This window comes from Narcine bancroftii, chromosome 2 (assembly GCF_036971445.1).
Source record: "Narcine bancroftii isolate sNarBan1 chromosome 2, sNarBan1.hap1, whole genome shotgun sequence".
Classification (NCBI taxonomy): Eukaryota; Metazoa; Chordata; class Chondrichthyes; order Torpediniformes; family Narcinidae; genus Narcine; species Narcine bancroftii.
Genome location: NC_091470.1, coordinates 355,333,726 through 355,359,231, shown reverse-complemented (window position 1 = coordinate 355,359,231; position 25,506 = coordinate 355,333,726). Strand labels below are relative to the sequence as shown.

At 41.5% G+C, this 25,506-nt stretch overlaps 1 protein-coding gene across 10 annotated transcripts in view; it reads right to left on the bottom strand.

Moving 5' to 3' along the window:
• LOC138755773 (receptor-type tyrosine-protein phosphatase mu-like) overlaps window positions 1-25,506 on the bottom strand; it is a 1,095,616-nt gene that overhangs the window by 174,683 nt on the left and 895,427 nt on the right. For 5 of the 10 annotated variants that reach the window (XM_069922352.1, XM_069922356.1, XM_069922359.1 and 2 more), the window contains 2 exons: window positions 15,579-15,608; window positions 11,702-11,889 (listed from right to left, as the gene is read on the bottom strand). In XM_069922352.1, the coding sequence (XP_069778453.1) occupies window positions 11,702-11,889; window positions 15,579-15,608 (218 nt within the window). The remainder of the gene's footprint in view (window positions 1-11,701; window positions 11,890-15,578; window positions 15,609-25,506) is intronic. The other 5 variants (XM_069922355.1, XM_069922358.1, XM_069922361.1 and 2 more) reach the window with 2 other exon arrangements.

Here is a 25,506-nt window from a genome sequence, read left to right as displayed (position 1 = left end):
ACACTCTGTGGGTCAGGTAGCAACTGTGTGAGGTGAAACAGAGTTAATGTTTCAGGTCAAAGATCCTTTGTCTTGCTCCCAGTTGCGACGACCTCAGTTTCTCTTTGAACAGATGATGCCTGAAATGTTTCCAGCATTTTCTATTTTTATTTCAAATTTGCAGCATCTTCATTTTCTTAATATTAACTGAAGTGATAGACTCCAACATCATTAAAATAAAAACAGGTTAATATAACTGCGGTAGATCCTGCCAGGAACAAAAATAAAATAAAGCTGTTTTCTTGGACAAGAGATCTGTGCGTGAAACAGAAGTCTGCAGACGTGGGATTGCACTTAAAATCACAGAAATGCTGGAGGAACTCAGCAGGTCTCACAGCGTCTCAGGTGCCCTTCCCTCACCCCCCTCTCCCCCAGCATCTCAGGTACCTGCGCTGCATTGATTCCTGCAAGACCTGCTGAGTTCTTCCAGCGTTCCTGTGTTTTTACTCAAGAAATCTTCCCTTATTCTGATAATGTTATTCAGGAAGTGAAAAACACTGTTTGGAAAATGGCTTTCAAATGATTTGCTGCAATTTGTCAAAAAAAAACAGCTCTGCACACCCTGAGATCTGCCTGCAGGACATTTACATTTAAGTGATAACTATTTAACTCATGCTGTTCATTTGAAACCATTTATTATTTCATCCATGATCAGACACCAGCAATCAGGCTATCATTCTCCAGAACACGGAAGAGATTCTCTAAAAGGCCAAGAGGGCTACATTTCTCTCTCATGCTCTCTCAAAGGAGTACAAAAGGCCACTTTCCCAATCCACGAGACCTAATCCTGTCAAAGTATTGATCTTAAATAAAGACAGAATAAGGTGAGGACTGCCAAAAGTGAATGTTAGCATTTATTAATGAACATTCCTTAAGCTAACTCAGAGTGGAAAGGTGTTTGGAGATAACGTGGTTGTTATTTCTCCACTGACAATACTGACACTGATTGGTTCAAACAGGAATGACTAATGCGCTGTCACAAAACTATGAATTATTTATAAATATATCAAGTGTCTCAACCCAAATTAAAAGATTACACGTGGCAGACCTCCAATAACAGCTTCTGATGTCTCATGTTGAGCGACATTTACATTTTGGGAAGTGTTTTCCTTCAAGTTCAAAGAATGTAAAAAAAAGTGATTAGTTAATTGTTTCATTCTGCATAAGAAAGAAATACCTGCATTTAAGCAATCAGTTTCACATCCCTTAAGGGGACACACAAATGCATCTGCGCTCTTCAGTTTAAATGTAGACGTCCAGCGCGGTAACAGGTCCTTACAGCCACCAATTGCACCTACAATTCGGGGTATGTTTTGAACGGTGGGAGGAAACTGGAATGCCTGGAGGCAACCCATGCAGACACAGGGAGAGCAGGCAAACTCCTGACTGACAATGCCGAATTCGAACCCCAGTTACTGGTGCAGTTGCATGAACTACTAGGCTAGCTGGGCCGCCGATTATGTTTGAAGTGTAAATATTTTAGTGAAAGAGGAAATGTCCCACTTAATTTCCACATCACTGGTTCACACAAAGAGTAATATGATTAAAACCAGGCATTGACAGCAGGAATAATGTTTCTGCCTTTCTTAAAAAATGGCGGTGTGTGATCATTTACACTCAACTAGTTCAGGCCATAATCCAGTTTGATGTGATTTCATTGGAAAGAGTGCAGAGGACACTCACTAGGATATCACATGGGACAGAATATTTCAGTTCTGATGAGTGACTGCGTAGGCTAGGTTTATTTTCCTTGGAACGGAGAAGATGGAGGAGGTACAAGTTTGAGGTCTGCAAAATAATGAGAGGCTTAGATGAGGTAGATCATAGGGAAACAATCCCAATGCAGAGGTTAAATACAATCTGCTAGAGGAACTCAGCAAGAGAAGTAGCATCAGTCATCAGTGGGCGGAGAAAAGAGCGATGTTTCCAGCCAAAACTCTTTATTGAGACCAGGTAAATATCGGAGAGAAACCAAAGACGTTTGGGTGAGCAGCTTAATAGGGTGTATTTGTGCAGCACTCCCTGAGGGCCGGAAGGGCCTGTTAATGAGCTGCATCTTTAAATTAAATGACAAATTTTAATTTACTGGGTGGGAGAGGCCCCATAAGGGATTGGAAAACCAGGTAAAACCTGATGGACAACATCAGAAGATGGGCAGGTGTCAGACAATTGGAGAGAGATGCAAGTGGAGGAATATGAGTCAGATGGAAACCAATTGGGGGAGGGGGGAGGGGGAGGTGAGGAGAGAGTGGAATAATCCAGTGTGGATTTGGGGCTGAAGGGGAAATAACACCTCATATGCTGCTTGGACAGTATTTTTTTAATTTCAGAGAATGAATCCCTTTTCCTTTCTCAGTCCCTCTTTTGCTTCTTTACTACATTTCTGCTCTTCCCCTCCCTCCTTTTTTTGTCCCCTTTCCTACCCCCCCCCACCCCTCCCCCAACTCATTCTCATCCCTCCTTCCTTAGTTCTATCCACTTCCACCCCCTGACTTCAAACTCTTATGCTCTCTCCCCTCCCCTCCACCCCCCCCCCACCCCACTTTGCATTTATCTCTATATGCCACCATTCTCAGCTTCTCTTGTCAGATTCATCACTTCACCCTGTCATCTCATCACCTTGGCCCCTTATTTTTTCCTTGCCTCTCTCTCCTCCTTTGTCTGGCATCCGCCAATCCGCCAGATGTATTCATTCAGGGTGTAAGTATCTCAGGTAAGACCAGCATTTATTGCCCATCCTTAACTCCTCCTACTCTGGGCAGAGTTGCTCTTTGGTTATCATTCAAAGTAAAATTCTCAACTGCCGAAAACTCACACTTTGGGTGTTTAGATAATGTTGTCCTGCAACTTAAACACAATGCTACATTTTCGATGAAAATGCAGAATATCTTAACAAAAACTTGATCATTAGGAGTGAAGCTGATCTTAAGTAAAGGAGAGCAACACTTTTTAAAGATGAACTGGGGACAGCCTCTTGACCTTTAGAAATGCTGGAATAGTGTTGGCATCAACTCCTCAGCCGAAAGAAATTGGAGCTGTAGTAATAGATAAAAAAGGCAATTTGAAATAATGGATTGGAATAGTAATATCCAAGGAGGATTCTCCTCCAACAGATGTATCTCTGCTTAGAGGCAAAGATCAATTATTTCTATACACGTCAGCAGATAAGGAAAAATAAATGTATCCAGTCGAAAAATATCAGTGCCAGTAATTACTAAACTGAAAATCCTATCATGTGTTTTGCAATATCTTTCCTTGATAAGGAAAGAGCAACCCTTGCTGCTCTCTGAATGGGTTCATTGACTTGAACAAGACAATAGTGGAAGGCATTATTCGCCATATTACAGAATATTCTAACCTTGAGCTGAAATTGGGTTCGATAAAGATAACGTGAACGAGCGTTTGATAATAAGGCAGTGTCGATCATGTTCTGAATGTCATCTTCAGCTTAACGTGGGCGAGAAGTGACACTGACTCCTTGTCTCACTTGCAGAAGCTTACACTGGAACTGCAACTGTTTAGCCCATTGACACTGGGCCAGATTTTTGAATGACCTATTCATTTAGTTCTTCTCTTTTTTCAATTGTGTTTTTGATTTTTTCTTTTGGATCAAATCCAGTCCTTGTAAAATTATTATCAACTTTGTTTCAGCTCTCTTCAGTCAACACATTCCATCACCAGGGGTGAAACACAAAAGTCTGCAGATGCTGTGATTGTAATAAAAACACAAAAATGTTGGAGGAACGCAGCAGTTCATGCAGCGTCCAAAGGTTCAAAGGTTATTTTTATTGTCATGTAATAATACATTAAAAATGTAATATACATGATATTCTACAGCTTCTGTCCGCCATAGGGCAAACAAAGAATTGCCGTGAACCTGACATCCCGAACAATAGGAGAAAGAGAAGGTAAAGAGAGTCCCTTCAGGGACACTGAGTGTTCATCGATTCACCTCGAGTGCTCCTGCAGCCTCTGCAACTTTACAGTCCCCACTTCAAACCATCAGCGACCCAAGCTAAAGATCCAAGCCTCTGATACATCTCCAGCAGCCCGCATCCTACGTTTGTCCTTCAATCACAAGTTGATAACAGCCCACAGACTGTGTGGGTCCTTCAGCCACAGAGCCCCTCGCTGGTCCGTTGTCGAGGTCACCGTCCTGTAGGGTCATCTCCTATGCTTCTCCTTCTCAGGGTGGGGGAAGGGGTGCTCTCCCCGTTTCTGGTGCCCTGCTCTGTTCCGCTGCTCCCCTGGAGCCTGCAACCTCTCGTGGTATGTTGCCCTGCACAAGCGCAGCCACCTTGGGAAGACCCTGTGGCTGCAGGATTTTAAAAAAGCACTGCCAACTCCTTTAGCAGGTTGTTTAAGGCCTGTATGGAGTTGTTGGCATTAGGGCTGGGCGGTAGAATTCTGTGGAGCATCGTTGGGTCTCCGCTTCCCTTTCTTCCGGTCTGTACCAGGGGCAGCGCTGCCATGATAGCAACTCAAGCAGCGCTGCCTCTTTTTCCCATAGGAGGTAAAGATATATAACCATCCTTCAGAGTATGAGCAAAAAAGCATGCAGGAGTCTGAATAAAAAGGTTGGGGAAGGAGGGAAGGGTGGGGGGGGGGGGGAAGCTCAGACCAAGAGACAAAAGTCCATAATTGGACGTGGATAGGAGGTCAGGAGAGGAAAGGTGAAAATTGAGCGGGGGAGGAGGTGGTTTTGTGAATGCAGAGGAAAGGAGGAAGAGGGAAAGGGAAAAAGAGAGAGAGAGAGGGAGAGAGTGAGAGCATGCAAGAGACATAGATAGGGGAAGGGGAGAAACAGGGGGTGTGGGCACTAATGGAATGCAATGGTCAATATTTATGCAATCTGTTTGGAGGGTTGGAGGGTGCTTAGATGGAATATTAGGTGTTGTTCCTCCAATTTGCAGGTGGTCTCAATCTGGTAATGCATGAGACCATGGGCAGACATGGGAATGGCAGGGAATTGAAATTGGTTATTACTGGGAGATCCCCACTATTGCCATGGACAGAGAAAAGGTACTTACGGTATTGCAGCAAGCAGTGAGAAATGTCTCATTGCATTGCAACTTGTGGCGTGAAAGACATCCTCTCCCCATTAGCTCTTGAAATTTAAGTCTGTGTCCTTCAGTTCCTGTATGAATGCAATGGTTGAAAAGCAGAAAACCCACATATATTCAGCTCCTTGGAAGTCAGACATCAAGGAACAGGGCTTGGAAGTGAACCAAACTTTCCTATTAAAATTGTACTTTGAATAGCAAGATATAGGCTGAAAGATTGGTGATGTTTTGTCAGACTAGTATGTTAGCATTGAAGTTTTACACCTGAGTTAACAGGCACAGACCTAATAATTTTCACTTTTCCTTACTGATGAGTTGTTCATGCAGTTCTCTCTCCATGGATGCTGTTTGACATGCTTTTTATCTCAACGCATTTGATTTACTAATGCAGGGTGGAAGAAGAGCTCAAGTAGCCATTAATACTGGACAAGACATCAAGCCAATGGTCTCCCAGTTATGTCTATGTTAAAGTTTACATTTGACCAGAGGGTAGACAGGGTCTTGACTGAACACCACATCCAAAAGTCACAGTGCAGCATTCTGACAGCGACGCACAGAAGGATTGGAGAACAAAAACAAAAAAATGACAGCTCTCAAGAAAGGGTTCCGATGCAAAACATTGATTGACTCTTGGATATTGCTTGACTTGCTGAGTTCAGAGTTTGCTCACTGATGCATTGGCCTGGATAGTATTCTCAAGCAGTGAGACTGGCTGAGCTCCTCCAGGATTTCTGTGTTTTTACTACAATCATAGCATTTGCAGACTTTTGAATTTTACTAGTATTCCCAAGCGTTTGGAAAGGGACAGTACCATAAGCATAAGTTTTCATAGTTCTAACAGCCCAGGTTCGATCCTGATCTTGGATATTGCCTAAGTGGAATTTGCCTGTTCTCTCCGTGATTATGTGGGTTTCCCCTAGCTACTCCTGTATCCCTTTTGTAAATTGTCCCTCATGTAGAAGGGTACCAGGATAGGCAGGACAAGCTGATGCTTGTGTGAGGGACAACAAATCAGAGGGAAAAATTGGGAACAGAACGGATGAGAACCCTATGAGAGCGGGCAAACACTCAATGGGCCAAATGACTTCTGAAGTCATCAGGAAAAAAGGTAAGTGATAGGGAAAATCTTAAGATGATTTTCAAGATCATCAGCCCCAAATCCATAAAATACACCCAAAAGTATTCAGGGAGCAAAATCTTCATTGTCCAGTGTAATGGTTCATCATTCTGATGCCTTGCCGTTCGGCGTAGGCAGTCATGTCCCTCCATTTGTCACGATCTCTGACCCTCCAAATTATAGTTGTTGCCTCTTCTCCTTCGGTGAGGGCTTCACCTTGGAGCTGAGACCATAGTCGATGTTGAGTTCATCATTATACAAGGGAAAATGTAATGGTTACATGAGATAAACTGCAGAGTAACCGGGCCATTCAGCTGATGTTAATTGGGACACACAAGTATGCAGATGCTGGAATCCAGAGCCAAAAGCAAGCAGCTGAAGGAACTCAACAGTCAGCATCCACGAATAGAAATGCACAGTCGATGTTTGAGTTCTTTAGATACAACCTATTTTTGTGACTTCCTGTCATATTTTAAGCCTACTTCAAGCATACAAAACCGTGAAGTACAATGTGCCATTGAATATTCAGTCTCTGCATTCGCACTTGGACTGATCTTGGTGCAGTCAGTGGTGAACGTCGTGAAAGGTTTCATTGCGACCATGGAAAAGCGGTATCTGGGCAACTGGAATCCATCAATGCTGGCCAACTATTGTTGGACAGTGACACAACACGAAAGGCATCAGATGAGCGAAAATCAGTGGCAAAAAAAAAAAAAAAAAATTTTTTTTGGTCAGTTGAACTAACACAATGTGCCAGCATCATTGCGCTGTTAAATCTAATAAAAGTTATTTTATTCCTTCTCCAACTTCCCACATGATGCAGCAAATCTAAAATTATCTTTGTAGTTCAGCTTGAGTTATCTATCACAATCCCCATTTATTTCCAGGAAGCAAACCTGTTGCAAAAAAATTGTTGTCCAGTGTAATCACCATTCCCTGCCTTATGCCTGAAGAATAATATTTTGAATGCGTAGGGAAAAGCTGCCTGCAATTGTGAAATTGTCTGTATTCAAACTCAGCATTTCATCAACAATAAAAGAAAAGACATAAAAAGACAAATAATGCACTTAAGAGGCTTCTTTCCTTTATTACAGCAGGTTGTTCACTGACGTATAAATGCAGCTCAGCAATAGCTTCCCACTGTTCCCAATGATTAATTATGAAGCTCTTGCTTCTTACTTTCAGTCTGAGAAGATGTGATCTATACACTGACACATTACTGAACACATTGCGTTTTGTTGCTGGTAAGTCACTGTCAGTCTGCACTTGAAATCTCATTGATTTCCATGTGAGGCTTGTCATGTTTGCTAAGCGTAGATCATATTTCAGTGCCAGGGTAACAGCTGTATCATATTTAGTGCAGCTAATCGCAATTCTCTGCTGGCAATGACTTCCTTCTGCGGCTGTTTTGATTTGCAGTATAATTGCAGTCGTCAGTAAGGTATATCTCTTTTTTTTTTGCATACCGCTATTAGATTTGTGCCCTTTATCTCATAATGTCCATGCTGAACATGAAGCCAATTTAAACTATCCCAACAGGCTGAACGTGTTCAGTATCCCTCTATCCCATGCCTATTTATGTGCCTGTTTAAATGTGCCGTAAATAGTGCCATCATATTTGCTTTCATCGCCTCTCCTGGCAGTGCCTCCCACACCTATCACCCTCTGTTCACCTACCTCTCCACCACTGACATTGCTTCGCCAATTTTAAATCCAATCTACCAAGTCACTGTTGATCTCATGGGCTTTAATCTGGTGGAGGGAGTTTGTCACTAAGGTCGAGGCGGAAAACTTCCACTATCTCGTCCTCTTCAATTATCTTCATCACCTCCTCAACAACTTCATGTGACGTGACCTCCCCACACAAAACCAGGCTCATCACTCCTACCAAGTCAAGATTTTTATGGGTGCAAGTAAATCCTTTCTCTAAGAATCTCAAATTTAGACATACAGCATAGTAACAGGCCCTTCGGGCCTACAAGCCCGTGCTGCCCAATTACATCCAATTGACCAACAACTCAGCTCGCTTTGAAGGGTGGGAGGAAACCGGAGCACCTGGAGGAAACCCATGCAATCACAGGGAGAACGTACAAACTCCTACAGACAGTGCTGGATTCGAACCCGGATGGCTGGCGCTGTCGCAGCTATTCTAACCGTGCTGCCCAGTAATTCTCCAATCTACTCCCATAATTTCACGACCACTGGCCTAATAATGACCCTGGTTTATTGTTATTGCCCTTGTGAAACAAAAAAAAGTCATTGTTCTTCAGCCCTCACCTGTGACTAAAGAGGAAACAAAGATATCTATCTCTTGTTTTTAACGTAGACGTATTATAAAATGTCGGAAGCTTAGTTCTACTCAGCAAGGAGATTTCATGGCCATTTTGGCCCTCCTGATTCCCTGTTTAAGAATTTTTCCTGCTTCCGTTAATTTTCCTTTAAAGGGTACTGTCCAACTTCAGCTTCCTCAACCTTATTTATTTTAGACATATGAGCCCATGCCACCCAAATACCCGGATTGATCTACAACCCCCGTGCATTTTTTGAAGGGTGGGAGGAAACCGGAGTGCCTCGAGGAAATTCATGCAGTCACAGACATTGCTGGATTTGAAACCAGGCCGTTGGCGCTATAACGGTACCTTGCCGTCTTTACCTTATACTTCCTTTCTCTTTTTGACTAAATTGACATCATCCAAAGTTCCCAAACCTTGCCATCCTTTTTCTTTCTTTCTCATGGGAAGATGTTGATACTGTATTCTGATTAGCTGGTCTTTCAAGGACTCCTACATGTCAGATATGGACTTGCACAACACCGGCCTCTCCCAATTTACTTTATGTAACTCCTGCCTCATGCTGTTGTAATTGGCTTTGCCCTAATTTAGCACTTTCTCCTCAAGGTTCAGTCTTACCCTCATTCAAAGCTCTCTTAAAACTAATGGAATTCTGTCCCCAAAATGGGCAGGCTCTTTTCTCAATGCTGGATGTAGTACGACCTTATCCCTGATAGGATGATCTATAAACCTTTTCAAGAAACTCTCATGGATGCACCTGAACAATTCTGACTCATTTAAGCTGCAGGCACTAAGGAAATCCCAGTCAATATTGGGGTGACTAGTCTCCCATTATAACAACCCTGCTGTATTTGCATCTTTCCATGATCTGCCTTCAGTCCTGTTCCTCTACCTCCCGTTGGCTGTTGGAAAGCCTGTAGTAAATCTTATTCCTTTGTTGATCCTTCATGTTATATGTATAGCCCAGCATTGCAGTAAATTATTATATACCACCCAGTTCAAAAATGAGGGATGCCTATCACAATCACAAGATATAGGAGCAGAAGTAGGCCCGTTGGCCCATCGAGTCTGCTTCGCCATTCTAAACATGAGCTGATCCATCCACCCACTCAACCCCCAATCCCCAGCTTTTACCCTGTAACCCTTGATGCCCTGACTAATCAAATACCTGTGAATATCTGCCTTAAATACACATAACAACCTTACTTCCACAGCCACTTGGGGCAACAAATTCCACAGACTCATATGACCCTCTGACTAAAGAATTTTTTCCTCATCTCTATTTTAAATTGCTACCCTTTTATCCTGAAGTTGTGCCCTCTCATCCTAGAATCCCCTATCATGGGAAACATCCTTGCCACATCTAGACTGTCCAGGCCTTTCATCATTCAAAATGCCTCTATGAGGTCCCCCTCATCCTTTGTACTCCAACAAGTACAGTCCAAGAGCTGGCAATCGGTCCTCATATGATAACCCTTTCAATTCTTGGCATCATTCTAGTAAATCTTCTCTGAACTCTCTCCAATGTCGCCACATACTGGGGGGGGGGGGGGAAGGAATGAGAATATTTACTCAAAGGTTCACTAAATTTTCTCCCTTTCATTTCTAAAAGAGTAAGTTTTACAAATGCCCTTCATCAACATAGAGAGCTTGTTAGGGCTACCAAAAGTGCTGGATGTATCAGGAGTGAAGAACTAATCTACCGGAGACTGGATTGAAAATCCCGAGAAGGAAATCACAAGGGCATCTAAATAAATGTGGTTTAAAAATGCTTTATTTACTAGAGGAGAATCATCCAGTTGTCTTGGACTCAGGCTATGATCTGATAGGAAGGTGGGGAGTACTGTGGAATGACATGTAAGGTAATGAATGGCGCGTGTGTGTGTGTGTGTGTGTGTGTGTGTGTGTGTGTGTGTGTGTGTGTGTGTGTGTGTGTGTGTGTGTGTGTGTGTGTGGTGGTGTGTGTGTGTGTATGTGTGTGCGTGTGTGTATGTGTGTGCGTGTGTGTGTATGTGTGTGCGAGTATGTGTGTGTGTATGTGTGTGCGTGTGTGTGTGTGGTGTGTGTGTGTATGTGTGTTGTGTGTATGTGTGTGCGTGTGTGTGTGTGTGTGGTGTGTGTGTGTGTGTGTGTGGGTGTGGTGGTGTGTGTGTGTGTATGTGTGTGCGTGTGTGTGTATGTGTGTGCGTGTGTGTATATGTGTGTGTGTATGTGTGTGCGTGTGTGTGTGTGGTGTGTGTGTGTATGTGTGTTGTGTGTATGTGTGTGCGTGTGTGTGTGTGTGTGGTGTGTGTGTGTGTGTGTGTGTGTGTAGTTGGTGGGATTGGAATGAGTTACTTGGAAATTATATGCGAAAAGCCTCAAGAATCTGTCCAATCAGAATTGGTGACCTTGAACTATGTGTGCAGACAGGCTTACAGAGATACACCAAGTATGTGCAAAGCCCCCTTTCTTTATTCTCAAAGAAATTACATGTGTTTCTACAGTCAGAAACACCGGCAACTCCTTTGAACTGTACAAATATGAATTGCTATAATAGGACCGTGGAGTGGGGCAAGTTAAATACCAACTATTCAACTGTGATGTCCATATTCAAATCGACATCACACCAAACCTTGCTTCTGTTATCTAAGGTGCTACTGAAAACTCCTTTGAGTTAGAGTAGTTAGTATCTGGAATGAACTGCTAGAGGAGTTGGTGGAGGAAGGCAGAGTAGCCACAGCATCTGGCTTGGTTGCTGAATGAACAGGGCACAGAGCGATATGGAATTAATTCAGGCAACTTAAATGTGGTGGGCTGGAAGACCTGTTTGCATGCTGGACAACTCTTTGGCCCTCAAGACAAGTTTGAGTCACCAGAGCTGAGAGATAGATGGATAGATGAAGAGAAAGAGTATGTGTGTGAGAGAGGGAGGGAAATAGGGAAGGAGATAGGGAGGGGGAGGGAGACAGAGAGAGATATTTTGTATTGTTTGTGCCATCACTGTTTTGAGCATAATTGATTATAATACTGGTCATGCCACATAGAAGAGTTTTTGTTCATGGCAACACAGAAATTATGGCAATGTCTTTGGAAATGATATGTACCAATATTAAACAGTAGAGCCCATCCAACTTCTACTCCGTGCGAGATTAAGTGAGTATTGAACACAGAAGGAATTACATTCCTTTCTCCCTAGTCTCTGGCCTTACCTCATATTCCTCCTTGAATCCATAACCTTCTGCACATTTCATCTGTGTGATGTGCTGCAGTAGGTCTGCCACTCGAATAGCTGGATGGAGCTGGCCTGTTTGATACGGCACATCCACAGGCTCTCGCTTCTTGTAGGGGTGAGGCTGTGCCGAGTTGCTGGCCTCCTCGTTGACTGTGTGATTTTCATCTACATGCAGACAACAGCAGATGTATTAGCCCTTGCTCAGGTCGAAATGGGATGCAAAAGCTTCACTTTACAAGTAAATTAGTTTTGTTTTCCAATTAATCAAGCAGTGGGAATTGCTTTGAAAGGTCATTTTAAAGCTGCAGTATGATAGTCATTCTCACAAGCCACATAGAAGATCGATAGGAGTTTCCATGATCAAAAGAGATTTTCTCTGATTAATACTTTGCATTAATAACTAATAATTCACAGGCTAAATTGGTTTTAGATTCTTTGAATCAGGGATGATAATTTGGCAAAAATAGAGTAGCTGAGGATTCTAGTCCTGTAATCGAGAGACCTTGAGGAACACTGACAAGATCTCACTGTTTGGAAATGCAGCCCTTGTCCACATAGTCATGATTTCTTTGCCTCTGGAGTGAAGTTGCATTGATTTCAGTCAAAATGATTTTTGGAAACAGTTTTTTTTGGCACGATTATATGTTTGATGCAGTATTACTGACCTGGATAAAATTTTAGACCTCCATCCGTTCATGATCGAGATTTAATTAAAATGATCTTGAATAACATTTTTCACCATTTCAATGAGGTTGTTGGATTTTGTGAAAAGGCAGCTGGCCTTTATGAATGGAAAACTTCTGTTTTTAATCTCTCTGGACTTGGTGCGACTAACAGATCCACAACAACAGGGAGAACTCGTAATTGACAACTGAAATGGCTTATCTTGCCAGGGCTATTAGAGTTGGGTGCTAAGTTCTCAGCCACACCCCTGGAGTGAATTAGAGACAAACATTTATTGTGCAACATGTTTTGGATACCAAAATACCAAGAGCATTGAAAGGATTTCAGTGTTTCTTAAAATAATGATCAGTAGTCAGGAGAGAGGGAACAGGGTGTATAATTGGCGACTATGAAAGACGGATCAGTGTAGGATAAGCATTGATGGGCTGAATGGCTCCTTCTTGCCCACTTTCTTTTACCATGAGCTCTGAATCAGCTGAAGGGTTGTGACCGCATTGATTTGACTCTTGTGACCAGAAACAAATGGATGCAAGGTTAAGATGTAAACCGATACTGCTTAAAGCCAAGGAGGCAGCCTATTTGAATATTTAATTTATTTTTGAAGCCCAAATCAACCACAAATGCTTGAACTCTGTAAAAGAAAATAGCCTGGAAATCTGCAGCATGTCAGACAGCATCTGTGGAGAGAGAAACGGGGTCCTTTTTGCTCCTGTCCGGATCATGGGCGTCCAATGAAGTTGTTTGAAAAGCACCATCATGCATGAAAGAGAGAAAACTGTAAAAAGCACAAATAAAAATTGTGCTTGTTATTTTTAATTTGCTATAAGGGAATATATATTTCATTTTTGCATGCTCAAGAAGTTGTAACTTCCTGAGGCATCCATAGCATACCACAGCTTTAAAATACCACAATCACCATAAAGGATCTGCAAAGGAGACTAAAGTGCATCTCCTCCTTCAGGCTATGCTATTCATTAAGGGGTTATAATTCTTGGACAAAATGACCACCTTAGTTAGGAACGTTTAATGTTCATCGCAATGGTACAAGAAACTATATGGATATGATATGGTCCTGAATTAAAATGAAATCCAGGTCCAGAAATTGTTAAATCTTTTCATTTTAAAAGATCTATAACCAAATAAAAATAAATTAACTCTTTATTTACTCTCGCAGTATGAAATACACTCAAGGACAGCAGATGTAATTTTTGGGCAAACCACTATTTCCAATTGCAAAATGAAAAACAAACTTCCCATCTAACAATTGCAACAGATTACCTTAAGGCCATTTTGAAAACTAGTTTTAATTTCCAGCCTTGATTTCAAGAGAAAAAAAATGATAGCAAGCCATAACAGTGCACTTCAGGAATGAGGATGAAATGTTCAATGCCACTCTAAGCTTTCAAAAAAAAAAGTTTACATTTAAAAGGCCAGGCACAAAAAAAAATCACTGGTATATAAAATGGCAAATGCAAGAGGTAGTCCATGGAGTGAGGGGTGAGGTGTGTGGTTGAGATGGGAGGTGGGGGGGGGGGGGTCAGTGAAAATATAGTGGGAGCGAAAGGGCAGAGAGGGTCAATGTCTTGAATAATTGCTTTGCATGCCACGTAATGGCTTCATGGATTGTCACACAGAGCATGAGATGCTGTATGTCAACTGCCATGCAAGTCAATACACCACAGAACTGGCCAGAATTTGTGAGCTGCTCAATGTGCCTGTGGCACAGGGTAAACATGAAACTTACCATTTATTGGCACTTTATTTTAGGGATATATAACGGGTTAATGTGGAGAAGAAAAAAAGGAGAAAAGGAAACAGGGCATAAGAAACAGTACTGTGAACATTGTAAGATATAGTAAAATATAACTGTCATTTCTGATGAGTTATTAACTAGATTAGAAATCTAATCACAGAAACTCTCATATTACAACAGGTTTGAGTTTTTATTTTGCAGCTTTTTTAAATAGATTGTGTCACTCATGTGCTTTTAACACTGCAATCATTATGCCTATATCACCTGATAGAAGGATGGAGGAGACCGTAAATGGTCAGCTGGCAGGACTATCCTTTAACCTGATAGGATTTGGATCTCAGTACCAATCAATGACAACTGGGTGGGACTAATGGCACGGGCAACATTGCATCACAATTCCAATAGCAAGTCATGCTTTAAACCAATGATTACTCTCACACTCGATCAAATATATTGAGAATAAAGAAAAAGCAGGGTGTTTGAGGTAAGAGAAATAAGATTTCTGGTTTTTTTTTAGGGGACTGTTGCTTATTTTAAGTTTAACCTGCTTAATCAACCTCAAGATAAGGCGACAATTGTGTGTAGGTGCTTCTTAGGTTTGGCACCCTTTTTTTCTGGGAATGCGGGCTCCTGCAGGATTGTGGTCTGATGGATGCCAACAACTTTCTGGTAGCTAAGCAAGCTGTCATTCTTCATGTGTGAGTGTAGGTGAGCATCACAGCTGAACTGAGCATATCCTCACAGGACATCCTTGCAATCATACCATTGTTAAGGCAGGGAAGGGGACTATTCAGCCCATCAAGTGCAGTCCTACTCATCCCATTGTACATTTCTTTCCCCATAATTTGCTCTTCCTGCACAAATTACTCTTTCTCAGTTCCCTTTCGAAAGCTTCACATACACACACGCACTCGTGCGCACTTGTTCAGCAAGTGAGTGGATGGGGCAAGACAAGGGAGGTTTTAGTCAGAAGGCAGTGGTCAGGAGCAGGAACCCTGGCTGATTTTTCTCCTCCTGGACCCATTTGTCCTTTACTTTCACCCTATCCAAAACCAGTTAACTCAGCACAGACCCGCTTGTAAACCTGGGAACATCTAGGGCTATTTGGTTGATGAGGAACGGATCGCATGAGAAGTGAATGAAATTAAGTTATCTTCTGCCATGTAACCAATGAGACACAAGCCACTGAATTGATTTATTTCATCTTACAAATGCACAAAAACTCCGGAAGATGGAAATCTGAAATCAAAACAGAAAATACTGGGAATAGTTCAGGTGAAAGATCATTGATGTAAAATGTTGTCTTTCTCCAGCAGATTTTGCCTGACTTGCTGAGCATTTCCAGCATTTTATGTGTTTGATTTATTTCATCTGCTTGACTTGTAGTAAACTGGGAAAAAGTAAGAAAGATCCTCACCTAATATTGCTGTTGGCACGAAAGGATCTGCTGACCAGGCATTAAGTAGAACCAAGGTGGTACGAAACCAGAGAAAAAACTAAAGTTAGTTTCCATCTTAATTTTCTGCATCGCATTTATATATTAATATTTATTAGAACACTATCAAAGAGGTTAACTTTACATGATCGGACTTGTATACATAAACCTAATATATCTAAAGGAATGGATACCTAGAAGTAATTTCAAAGTTGAATTGAAAGGCTTGGAAGTTGTAAGTGCAGAATCTTGAATCTTTGAAATAATAAACCAGGCGGCAAGGGCAAGATTTCAATGCAGGAATCTAATCGAGCACAAACTCTGATCTGAATATGACATTGTGGGTGAAGTTCAGTTCAACTTGTTGAATCAGAGAGATGCAGTTTTAATAGATTGACCTTTTCTGAGGACAAGGAAGAAATGCATGAAGTCTAGCAACCTAAATGTCTGGAATTGAATAGAGATCGTATTTGGACGATGGATCTTTTCGATGGCCATGAAAGCTGGACTGTACTGTTGTCAATATTAATAAAATATATGGGTTTTTTTGATAGCGGTTCACCAAATTGACATCACCATTAAAATATGAGTACAGAAATATAATATGAATTCCTTGAGTTTCGTGATAAATGAACCCAACAGTTATATTGCATCCAATATAAAATGAGAACTAATACTTTGCTCCATGAGTCCATGTGCGATGCCACTCCCAAAAAAAATGATTGAATGTCTTATATCACTTTGGATTTGTTAAAGAATTACCTTCGATTTTTGCTTTCAAGTATTTATGCTATTGTCTACATTGCAGCAGTCACGACGTGGTTGAAACCTACTTTAGGAAGCTCTGTGGATATATTCATGAGAAAAATTCATCCTTTTCTGGCAATGCAACATGTGGGGCATACCAACACCATTGCATATACCTCTGTCTCACCAATCTATTTCAAATATTCAACAGAACGTGCTGAGGAAGCATAATTCAATCTTCCAAAGTTGCTGAACAGGGGTGAATTTATGAGCAAAGTTCTCATTCGTTCTCCTTTATAATTATGGACTATCTACTAACCCCGACAATGATGCTCCAATTTTATTAGCATCCTTCCCTGAAGTCTGTGATAACAGTAAAAGAGCCCATTCTTTGGTTCCCTCTATTCCTCCTCTAATTTTCTCCCCTCCTTTTTCACCACCTGTTTATTGAGTGTAGTTCCATAAGATCTATAGCACTTATCTGCAATACCTCTTCCGGACCCTCCTGACACCACTACCACAGAAATTCTTTCACAATTTGAATAAACTAGTTAGGAAATTTTTATGGAAAGGTAAGTCAGCTAGAATCTCCATGGAAAAATTAACTTGGAAATATGATAAGGGAGGATTACAACTTCCCAACTTTAAATATTATTATTGGGTGACTTAGATGAAATTTGTCACTTCCCTCTTTGACCTAAGAGACAAGCCTTCATGGGTAGAAATTGAACTGCACATAGTCGGGAAAGAGTGGCAGAAGATTTTATATATAAATGGGCTATAAATTTTAATATAGCTGGAAAAGAAACACCAAGAATAAAACACATTTTGAGTATCTGATATTAAAATGAATACAAGAAAAGAAATTACTCCAAAAATGCCCTTGTTTCAGAATACACTAATTCTTCTAACTATGTATAATTCAATTCTACATGTACGGTTCCTTTAAGGGATCAGATATGTAGATTGTTATGTACAAGGGCAATTATTATCATTTGAACAATTAAAAAATAAATACAATATTTATAGCAATAAAATCTTTTGTTACTTTCAATTAAGAGCTTTCCTTAAAGAAGAATTAGGTCCGACTATGACATTACCAGAGTGCAGTGAAATGGAGATTCAAATTCGAAATGGGATCATAAAGAATTTCATGTCAGTAATGTATACTTTAAACCTATTGGGTACTCCTCATTGGGAGTTACATAGATCAAAACAAAGATGGGAATCAGACTTGAATATTAGTATTGATGATAAGACCTGGTCGAACTTATGCTACGACTGTATGACCAACACAATTAACGTAAGATGCAATATGGTGCAATATAATTTTTTGCAACAGCTTTATCTTACCCCACAAAAAAACACATAAATTAAATCCTAATTTTTCTGATATACGTTTCAGATGTGGGGAAGAAACGGGTAGTTATTTTTACATTCCACCTGGTCATGTTCCAAATTGAAATCCTTTTGGGGAAACTTAAGAGCTTTATTAAATCAAATTATTGGGAAACAAGTCCAGAATTGTTTCTTTTCAGAAATATTACAGACTTAAGACCTAAAATGAGGCTGTCCAAGTATCAATTGGAGTTTTTTTCTTAAAATTGCATGAGCAGTGGCCAGGAAATGTATCGCAGTTACCTGAAAGTCTGATTCTTTCTTGGAAATAGCCTGTTGGAATACTGAAATGCTCAGTTGTGTTCTGGAGAAGTATCACTTACAACTTAAGGAATAAATACAACAACATGTTTTTGCAGGTATGGGAAACTTCCTGACAAAATGTAGGGTTGAATACTTAATAAATGTTTATTCTATCTATTTTTCTTCCTTTTATTGAAATTTAGATACAAATAATTAGGCCTCTTCTTTGTTGAATTGGATTTCATATCTAGGTAGATCCTTCTCTTTTTCTTTTTCTTTCTCGTCTTCTTTTTTTCTCCTGTTTCCTTCTCTTTCTTTTCCTTTTTCACCTTTTTCATTTTGTTTTGGGGAGGGGGGATAAGGGTCATATTCGGAACATGTATTAATGATTCACATTTAATTACTTATCTGTGATGGTAATTTGGTATTGTTTGTTCATAAAATCAAAAACAAAATATTCAAAAAAAATCAATAGCACTTTGATTCCTCGCCCATGTTTATGTCAAGGAGGTGAGAATCAGTGGGCTACTTTAACAAAGGAAACAAGCCTGAAGTATGCCGTCCACCTTTGTGCTTTTTCTAAGAGGGAGCATTGAATAGGAATCAGAAGCAGGAGCCCAGGCCATTCCGTTCACGCTCCCTAACCCACACCAGCAATCCAACTAACGACAGAAATCATGGCACATTTTATTTGGCAAACTGAACGTCGCTAACTATATGAATGACTGTTTCTGAAACTTTGAGACACAATTAAACAATTGCTGTCTTCCTAATAACATAGCAGCATGAGTCAGCCTGAATGAATGAGATTAGGCATTTGCTGAACTAAATTAAACTGTTTGATGAGAATGCAGGACATTCCTCAGCCTCCATTATAAATTTTTAAGTCAATTTGAAATTGAAACTTGCATTTCTGAAGCAAAATGACCCTAAAGTGGCTTATGAGAGGATTTTCTAATGATAAAAGGAAATGTATCTTGAGGCAGGTGACCAAATAGTGTATGACTTGATGGGATAAATGGAATCGGAGGGGTTTGGGGAAGCAATTCCAGAGCCCCAATCTAATCAATCTAACAAGTCTCTAGAATTAGAGTAGAGGGACTGCTAGACTGGGGTAGATCAGCCACATTCATATCAAAGAGCAGGGTAGACGTGAGGAGCCAAATCCCCTACTCCTGCTCCCAGCTTCGTACATTCTTGTTGGACTCATGGATGACCAAGTTGGAGAAGAGCAGATATTTCTGAAGATTAGAGAGAAAGGACAACATGAACCATGAAGAGACATGAAAATAAAGGTGAGAATCTTAAGATGCATCTTATCAGGAAGCCCCACAGGACAGGTGTTCCAAGGCTGATGGACCCAGACTGATTCAATGTACCATCAGTAAATTTGATGACATATTTGGGTGTAGAATAAGATTTACTGGGCATTGTCTGCCCGTGATGGCCATGTTGTAGCACAGTTAGTAATGTCTTATCACTTGCGTCTTCCTAATTGCATTTACACTCCCCCATCCTTCTTCAAATTAATGATTTTCTGAAAAGTTCAGGGAAATAGGCATTTCCTCCACAAGATTCTGCAATGGCCTTCATAGAAGCATTTACAGAGATAAGAACAATGTATACATGGTAACATGGGGCAGAATAACAACACAAGTGGTTAGTGATGACTTTAGTGGTCATTGGTAGGATAGAACTGTGGTGGTCTTTCATGATATTATGAGTAGTTAAGGAGTGAAAATGTTGAGTCATCCAACCCAGCTGAAAAGTGGAATAGTGGTCTGCTGTTAAATTGGCAGCACGTTATCAGAACCATTCCGAGAGTGAACGGGCATGGAGTTCAATATGTTAAATTCGGGAAGAATGGTAAGTTCAAAGGTCTCTGTCAATGCAATTCTAACTACAGACCATGAAAAGCTCTGCTACAGCCTTACTTATGAATCTCAGCTTCCTTAGCCATGTCTAATACAGAACAAAGGCCTCATAGCAGAGTGCAGGAGACTTGCAACCTGCCTCACATTCCAATCGACTCAATAATTTTCCCAGTCTTGCACCTTCTTCTGCTTGCTTCTCTCTTCCCCACTGTGTCTTGGTGATTAAAGGGAGGACTCTATGATGCAGACCCAAAGGAAAGGGCAGAATATTCAGATGGTTAAGGGCTTTGGATGAAAGAAAAATGGAGGGCTTTGAGATAGGGCGTGTCTATATGGGCCGACGCAACATTGTGGGCTGAAGGGCCTGAACTTCGCTGCAATGCTCTGTGCTTGCTGAAAGGTTTCACATATGGAATCTTTCCTGATGTGTCTTTGAGTTTCAGACAAGGTATTTATTTTTTGATGCCTGCCAGACCCATCACTCCCAGGTCAGCCCATCTGTTTTTATTGTTTCATTGGACTGGCAGCTCTGGTTCCGAATTGAGGAGCCATAGAAACATGCAGTACACAACAGGCCCTTTGGCACAATCTACCCGTGTTGGCCAAGATGGCAATCTGGGGTAGTGCCATTTGTCTGCATTTAGTCCATACCATTTTAAAACCTTCCCATCCTTTCCTCTGTCTGAATCAGAATTTACTGTCATGAACAAGTCATGAAATTCAGTGTTATGTAGCAGGGTTGAAATGCCAACCTTCATATAAATTACTTTTACAATAAATATAAAATAAAATTTAAATTGTGCACGAAAAGTAAGGCAGTGTCTTTGGTTCATTGATTATTCAGGAATCTGATAGGAGAGGGGAAGCAGCTGTCCTTGTGCCGCTGAGTGCTCGTCTTTAGACTCACAATGGTAGTGGAGTGAAGAGAACTAGGCCTGCATAGTTGGGGTCTTTGAGGATAGAGGCTTTTGCCTTTTGAATATCTTTTGAGGAGAGACAAAAGCTTTTTGTTCCTTTTTCTGTAGGTCCCACTGGCAGGTCACTCCAGATACGAATCACCCTCTGAATGAAAATATCGTCCCTCAGGTCCCTCTTAAATCTCTCCTTTCTCATCTTAAACCTGTGCTCTCTAGTTCTGGAATTGTGTACCCTGGGAAAAAGAAAGTGACCACCCATTAGAAATGCTCCTTTCTCATCTTAAACCTATGCTCTCTAGTTCTGGAATTGTGTACCCTGGGAAAAAGAAAGTGACCACCCATTAGAAATACTCCTTTCTCATCTTAAACCTGTGCTCTCTAGTTCTGGAATTGTGTACCCTGGGAAAAAGAAAGTGACCATCCATTAGAAATGCTCCTTTCTCATCTTAAACCTGTGCTCTCTAGTTCTGGAATTGTGTACCCTGGGAAAAAGAAAGTGACTATTCATTAGAAATGCTCCTTTCTCATCTTAAACCTGTGCTCTCTAGTTCTGGAATTGTGTACCCTGGGAAAAAGAAAGTGACCATCCATTAGAAATGGAGAAATTGTACCCAGAAACTTTGGTGAAGGATAAAGAGCTCCATATAGTTTGAGTTCTTGGTTAGGCTCGGTTGCCCCAATTACAATAATGGAAGATGAACTAGTGGTCATCGTCTATCATTGTTAAGTGAGGCAACCGACCCTATTAACTTGATCAATCTAACCATTACTGAAATGTCAGGGATTGTAACACCTAGTCCTATATATTAACCTGGAAGAGCATCCGGAGGCCTGGACAATGGACCCAAAGACATGTGAGAATCCTATCACATAGTCCGGCGAATGCAAAGTCAGTTAATTAAATAATTTAGAATTCAAAAAATTGTCAGTAATAATCATAAATATCTTCAAAGTCTCTCAGACCCAGAACAATTGTGCATAAGCAATAATTGTTGGCCTTCCAAACCCAGTGGAAAAAAAAGGAACCAAAATTGATGACAGTTCGAAGAGGGTAATTAGTAAACGAGAGTAAACTGGAAGTAAATGATAAAGCAGTCACAAGGTAAAATTCCATGCTTGGGTTGTAAAAGACCATCAAATGTGGGATAGAAGAAGAACTATAGAACCATGGATGAACCAGAGAAGGCTACAGAAGAGAAAACAGGCTATTTGTCCCTTCTAGTCTGTGCTGACCATTATTTTTCTAGTTCCATTATTTCGCTAGCTTCTATTTCGTAATCCTCCAGACCTCTCCCATTCATTGATCTATCCAATTCATTCTTAAAACTCAAGATCAAGCCTGCACTCAGATGGCAGCTCATTCCACACTCCCACCACCCTCTGAGTGAAGAACTTTCCCCTAACGTTCCCCTATATCTTTCCCTTTACAGGTTAAAACTATGACCTCCCCCAATCTAAGTGGAAATACCCTACTCGCATCCATTCTGTCTATACCTCTCATAATCTTGTAAACCTCTATCAAATCTCCCCTCATTATTCTTCACTCCAAGGAATAAAGTCCTAACCTGTTTAATCTTTCCCTGTAACTCAACTCCTGAAGACCAGCAACATTCCAGTGAATCTTCTCTGCACTCTTTCAATCTTATTGATATCCTTACTGTCATTCCAACATAGAAAAAAGTTACATGGTTATTAGGCAACCAGAACTGCACACACTATTCCATATTTGGCCTCACCAATGTCTTAAACAATTTCAACATAACATCCTAACTCCTATACTCAATACTTTGATTTATAACACCTAAAATGCCAAAAACTTTCTTTACAACCCTGTCCACCTGCGACGCCACCTTCAGGGAATTATGTATCTGCATTGCCAGATCTCTTTGTTCCTCTGCAGTCTTCGGTGCCCTACCATTTACTGCGTGTAACATGACTGATTGCGCTCGGAGACTTGAGAGGAGTACAAACACGCTTTTAATATCTTACAATCAATAGCCGGTGCATACAATAGTCCTCAGGTGAATCTGAGGTAAGGCAGGAAAACCAGGGTTTATATTGGGGTAGGTGAGGGTGGAGCCAAGGGAGGAGCCAGCCATCTGAACAATACACAGACAGTGAATTCCTGTTCACTGCTTTCACCCCTTCTTTCAGAAGAGAACCTGCGGGTGAAAAATAGAGACTATAGATTCAAAACACTAATAATTTACAAATATTTACAAGTTGAGTATGTCAGGAGGTCTGGTTATTCTGGTTGAGCATCTCAGTACTGCTGGACTTTGGGCTTCCTGAACGTCCTGGACCCCAGTGGTGCTGTTATTGGGTATCGAGGGTTCCAGCTCTGGTCATCGAGTGGATTGACCCACTTCTCGAGCTGCGTCATCCGGAACCCTGGGTGGGGTACTTGGTGGTTCCTGGCTTGTTTGCAGTGTTGGATCTTCAGTCCCTGCAGGTGCTAGGTCTCTGATGGAGACGGTGTCCTCTCTGCCATCAGGATAAGCCACATAGGGATACGTTGGGCTGGCATATAGCAGGTGCATCTTCTTGAACTGTGGGTCCGTCCTGCTCCTCCTCATGTGCTTTTTCAGTAGGATTGGCCCTGGTATCGTTAGCCAAGTTGGGAGGGTGGTCCCAGATGTAGACTTCTTCAGGAAAGTGAACATTATCCCATAAGGTGTTGCGTTGGTTGCAGTGCAGAGAAGCAATTTATGGAGTGGAGTGCCGTGGGTAGGACTTTTTGCCAGCATGAGTCTGGAAGGCCTTTGTACTGGAAAGCCAATTTCACGGCCTTCCATACCATCGCATTTTCCTTCTCAACTTGTCCATTCCCTCAGGGATTGTAGCTAGTCATCCTGCTTGAGGCAATACCTCTTATGAACTGGTACTGGCGTAGCTCTTCGTTCATAAATGATGAGTCCCAGTCGCTATGGAAATAGCTGGGATACCTGAACAAGGAGAAAATAGAGTGCAAGGCCCTGATGACCGTGGTGGTGGTCATGTCTAGGCAGGAGATGGCAAACGCAAAACGTGAGTACTCGTCGATAACGTTGAGAAAGTACACGTTTCTGTTGGTGGAAGGGAGGAGACCCTTAAAATCAACACTGAGTTGCTCGAAGGGGTGGGATGCCTTTATCAGGTGCACTTTGCTGGGACGATAGAAGTGCAGACCTGGCAGGACCTTGTCATTTTCTTGATATCTTCAATGGAGTTTCGCCTTGACGAAATAAGCCATGCGAGTGTTGCCTGGGTGGCAAAGCTCATTGTGCAGTGACCACATTTGGCCGGTGTGTTCAGAGGCACAGCTTCCTTGTGACAGAGCATCTAGAAGCTCATTGAGTATGCCTGGCCTGTATGCCATATCATAATTATAGGTGGAGAGTTTGATCCTCCATCTCACAATCTTGTCTTCTTTATTTTACCTCTTTTAGTGTTATTAAACATGAATGCCACTAATCACTGGTCGGTGAGCAGTCTAATTTGTCTGCTGGCCAGGTAATGCCTCGAGTGTCTGATGGCCTTTACAGTGGCTTGAGCCTTTTTGTCCACTGATGGGCTCTGAAGCTCGTGGCCATGTACGGTGTGGGAGAAAAAGACAACTGGCCTGCCTGCCTGGTTAAGGGCATCACTCTCCACCTGGAAGGGTGCATTCTTGTCCACCACCTGCATGGTGGCCTATGAAATGTAGCTCCTAATGTAGTCGAAAGCTGGGCTTTAGGAGGGGGCGGACTTTATCAGGGCGTAGTAAGAATTACAAGATTGCGAGGTGCAGGATTAAAGCAGCCATTGATTGTAAGCTATTAAAATTGTAACCTGACTGATTGCATTCAGAGACTTGAGAGGAGCACAAATACGCTTTTAATAACTTACAATCAATGGCCGGTACATACAATAATCCTCAGGTGAATCTGAGGTAAGGTGGGAAAACCAGGGTTTATATTGGGGTAGGTGAGAGCGGAGCCAAGGAAGGAGCCAGCCATCTGAACTACACACAGACAGAGAATTCCTGTTCACTGCACTGTGTATGTCCTAGCTTGGTTTGCTCTTCCAAACTGCAACACCTCACACTTGTCTGCATTAAACTCCATCTGCCATTTTTGGCCCATTCACCCAGTTGGTCCAGACCCCTCTGCAAGCTTGAAAATCTTCCTTGCTGTCCACCACGCTTCCTATCTTTGTGTCATCAGCAAGATTGCAGATCCAGTTTACCACTTTATCATCCAGATCATTGATTTAGACAACAAAAAACAATGGTCCCATCAGAGATCCCTGAGGTACACCACTAATCACAGGCCTCCAGCCTGAGAAGCAACCATCCACTACTACCTTCCGTTTTTTTTCCCACACGGCCAATTACGAATCCAGTTTACAACCTCTCCATGGAAACCTAGTGTTAACCTTATGAACCAACGTCCCATGTGGGACCTTGTCAAAGGCTTTACTAAAGTCCATGCAGACATTTACTTTTCCTTCATCTATTTTCTTGGTAACCTACTCGAAAAACTATATAAGATTCATTAAACACGACCTACCACGCATAAAGCCATGCTGACTGTCTTTAATTAGCCCATGGCTGTTCAAACTCCTTCCAATAATTTACTCACTGCAGGTATACAATCCTTTATCCGGAACCCTTGGGGGACAGTGTGTTCCGAATTTCAGATTTTTCTGGATTTCAGAACAAAAGCCAACTGCCCCAGATTTAAGGCTACCCGAATTGTGCTGCCGTATCTG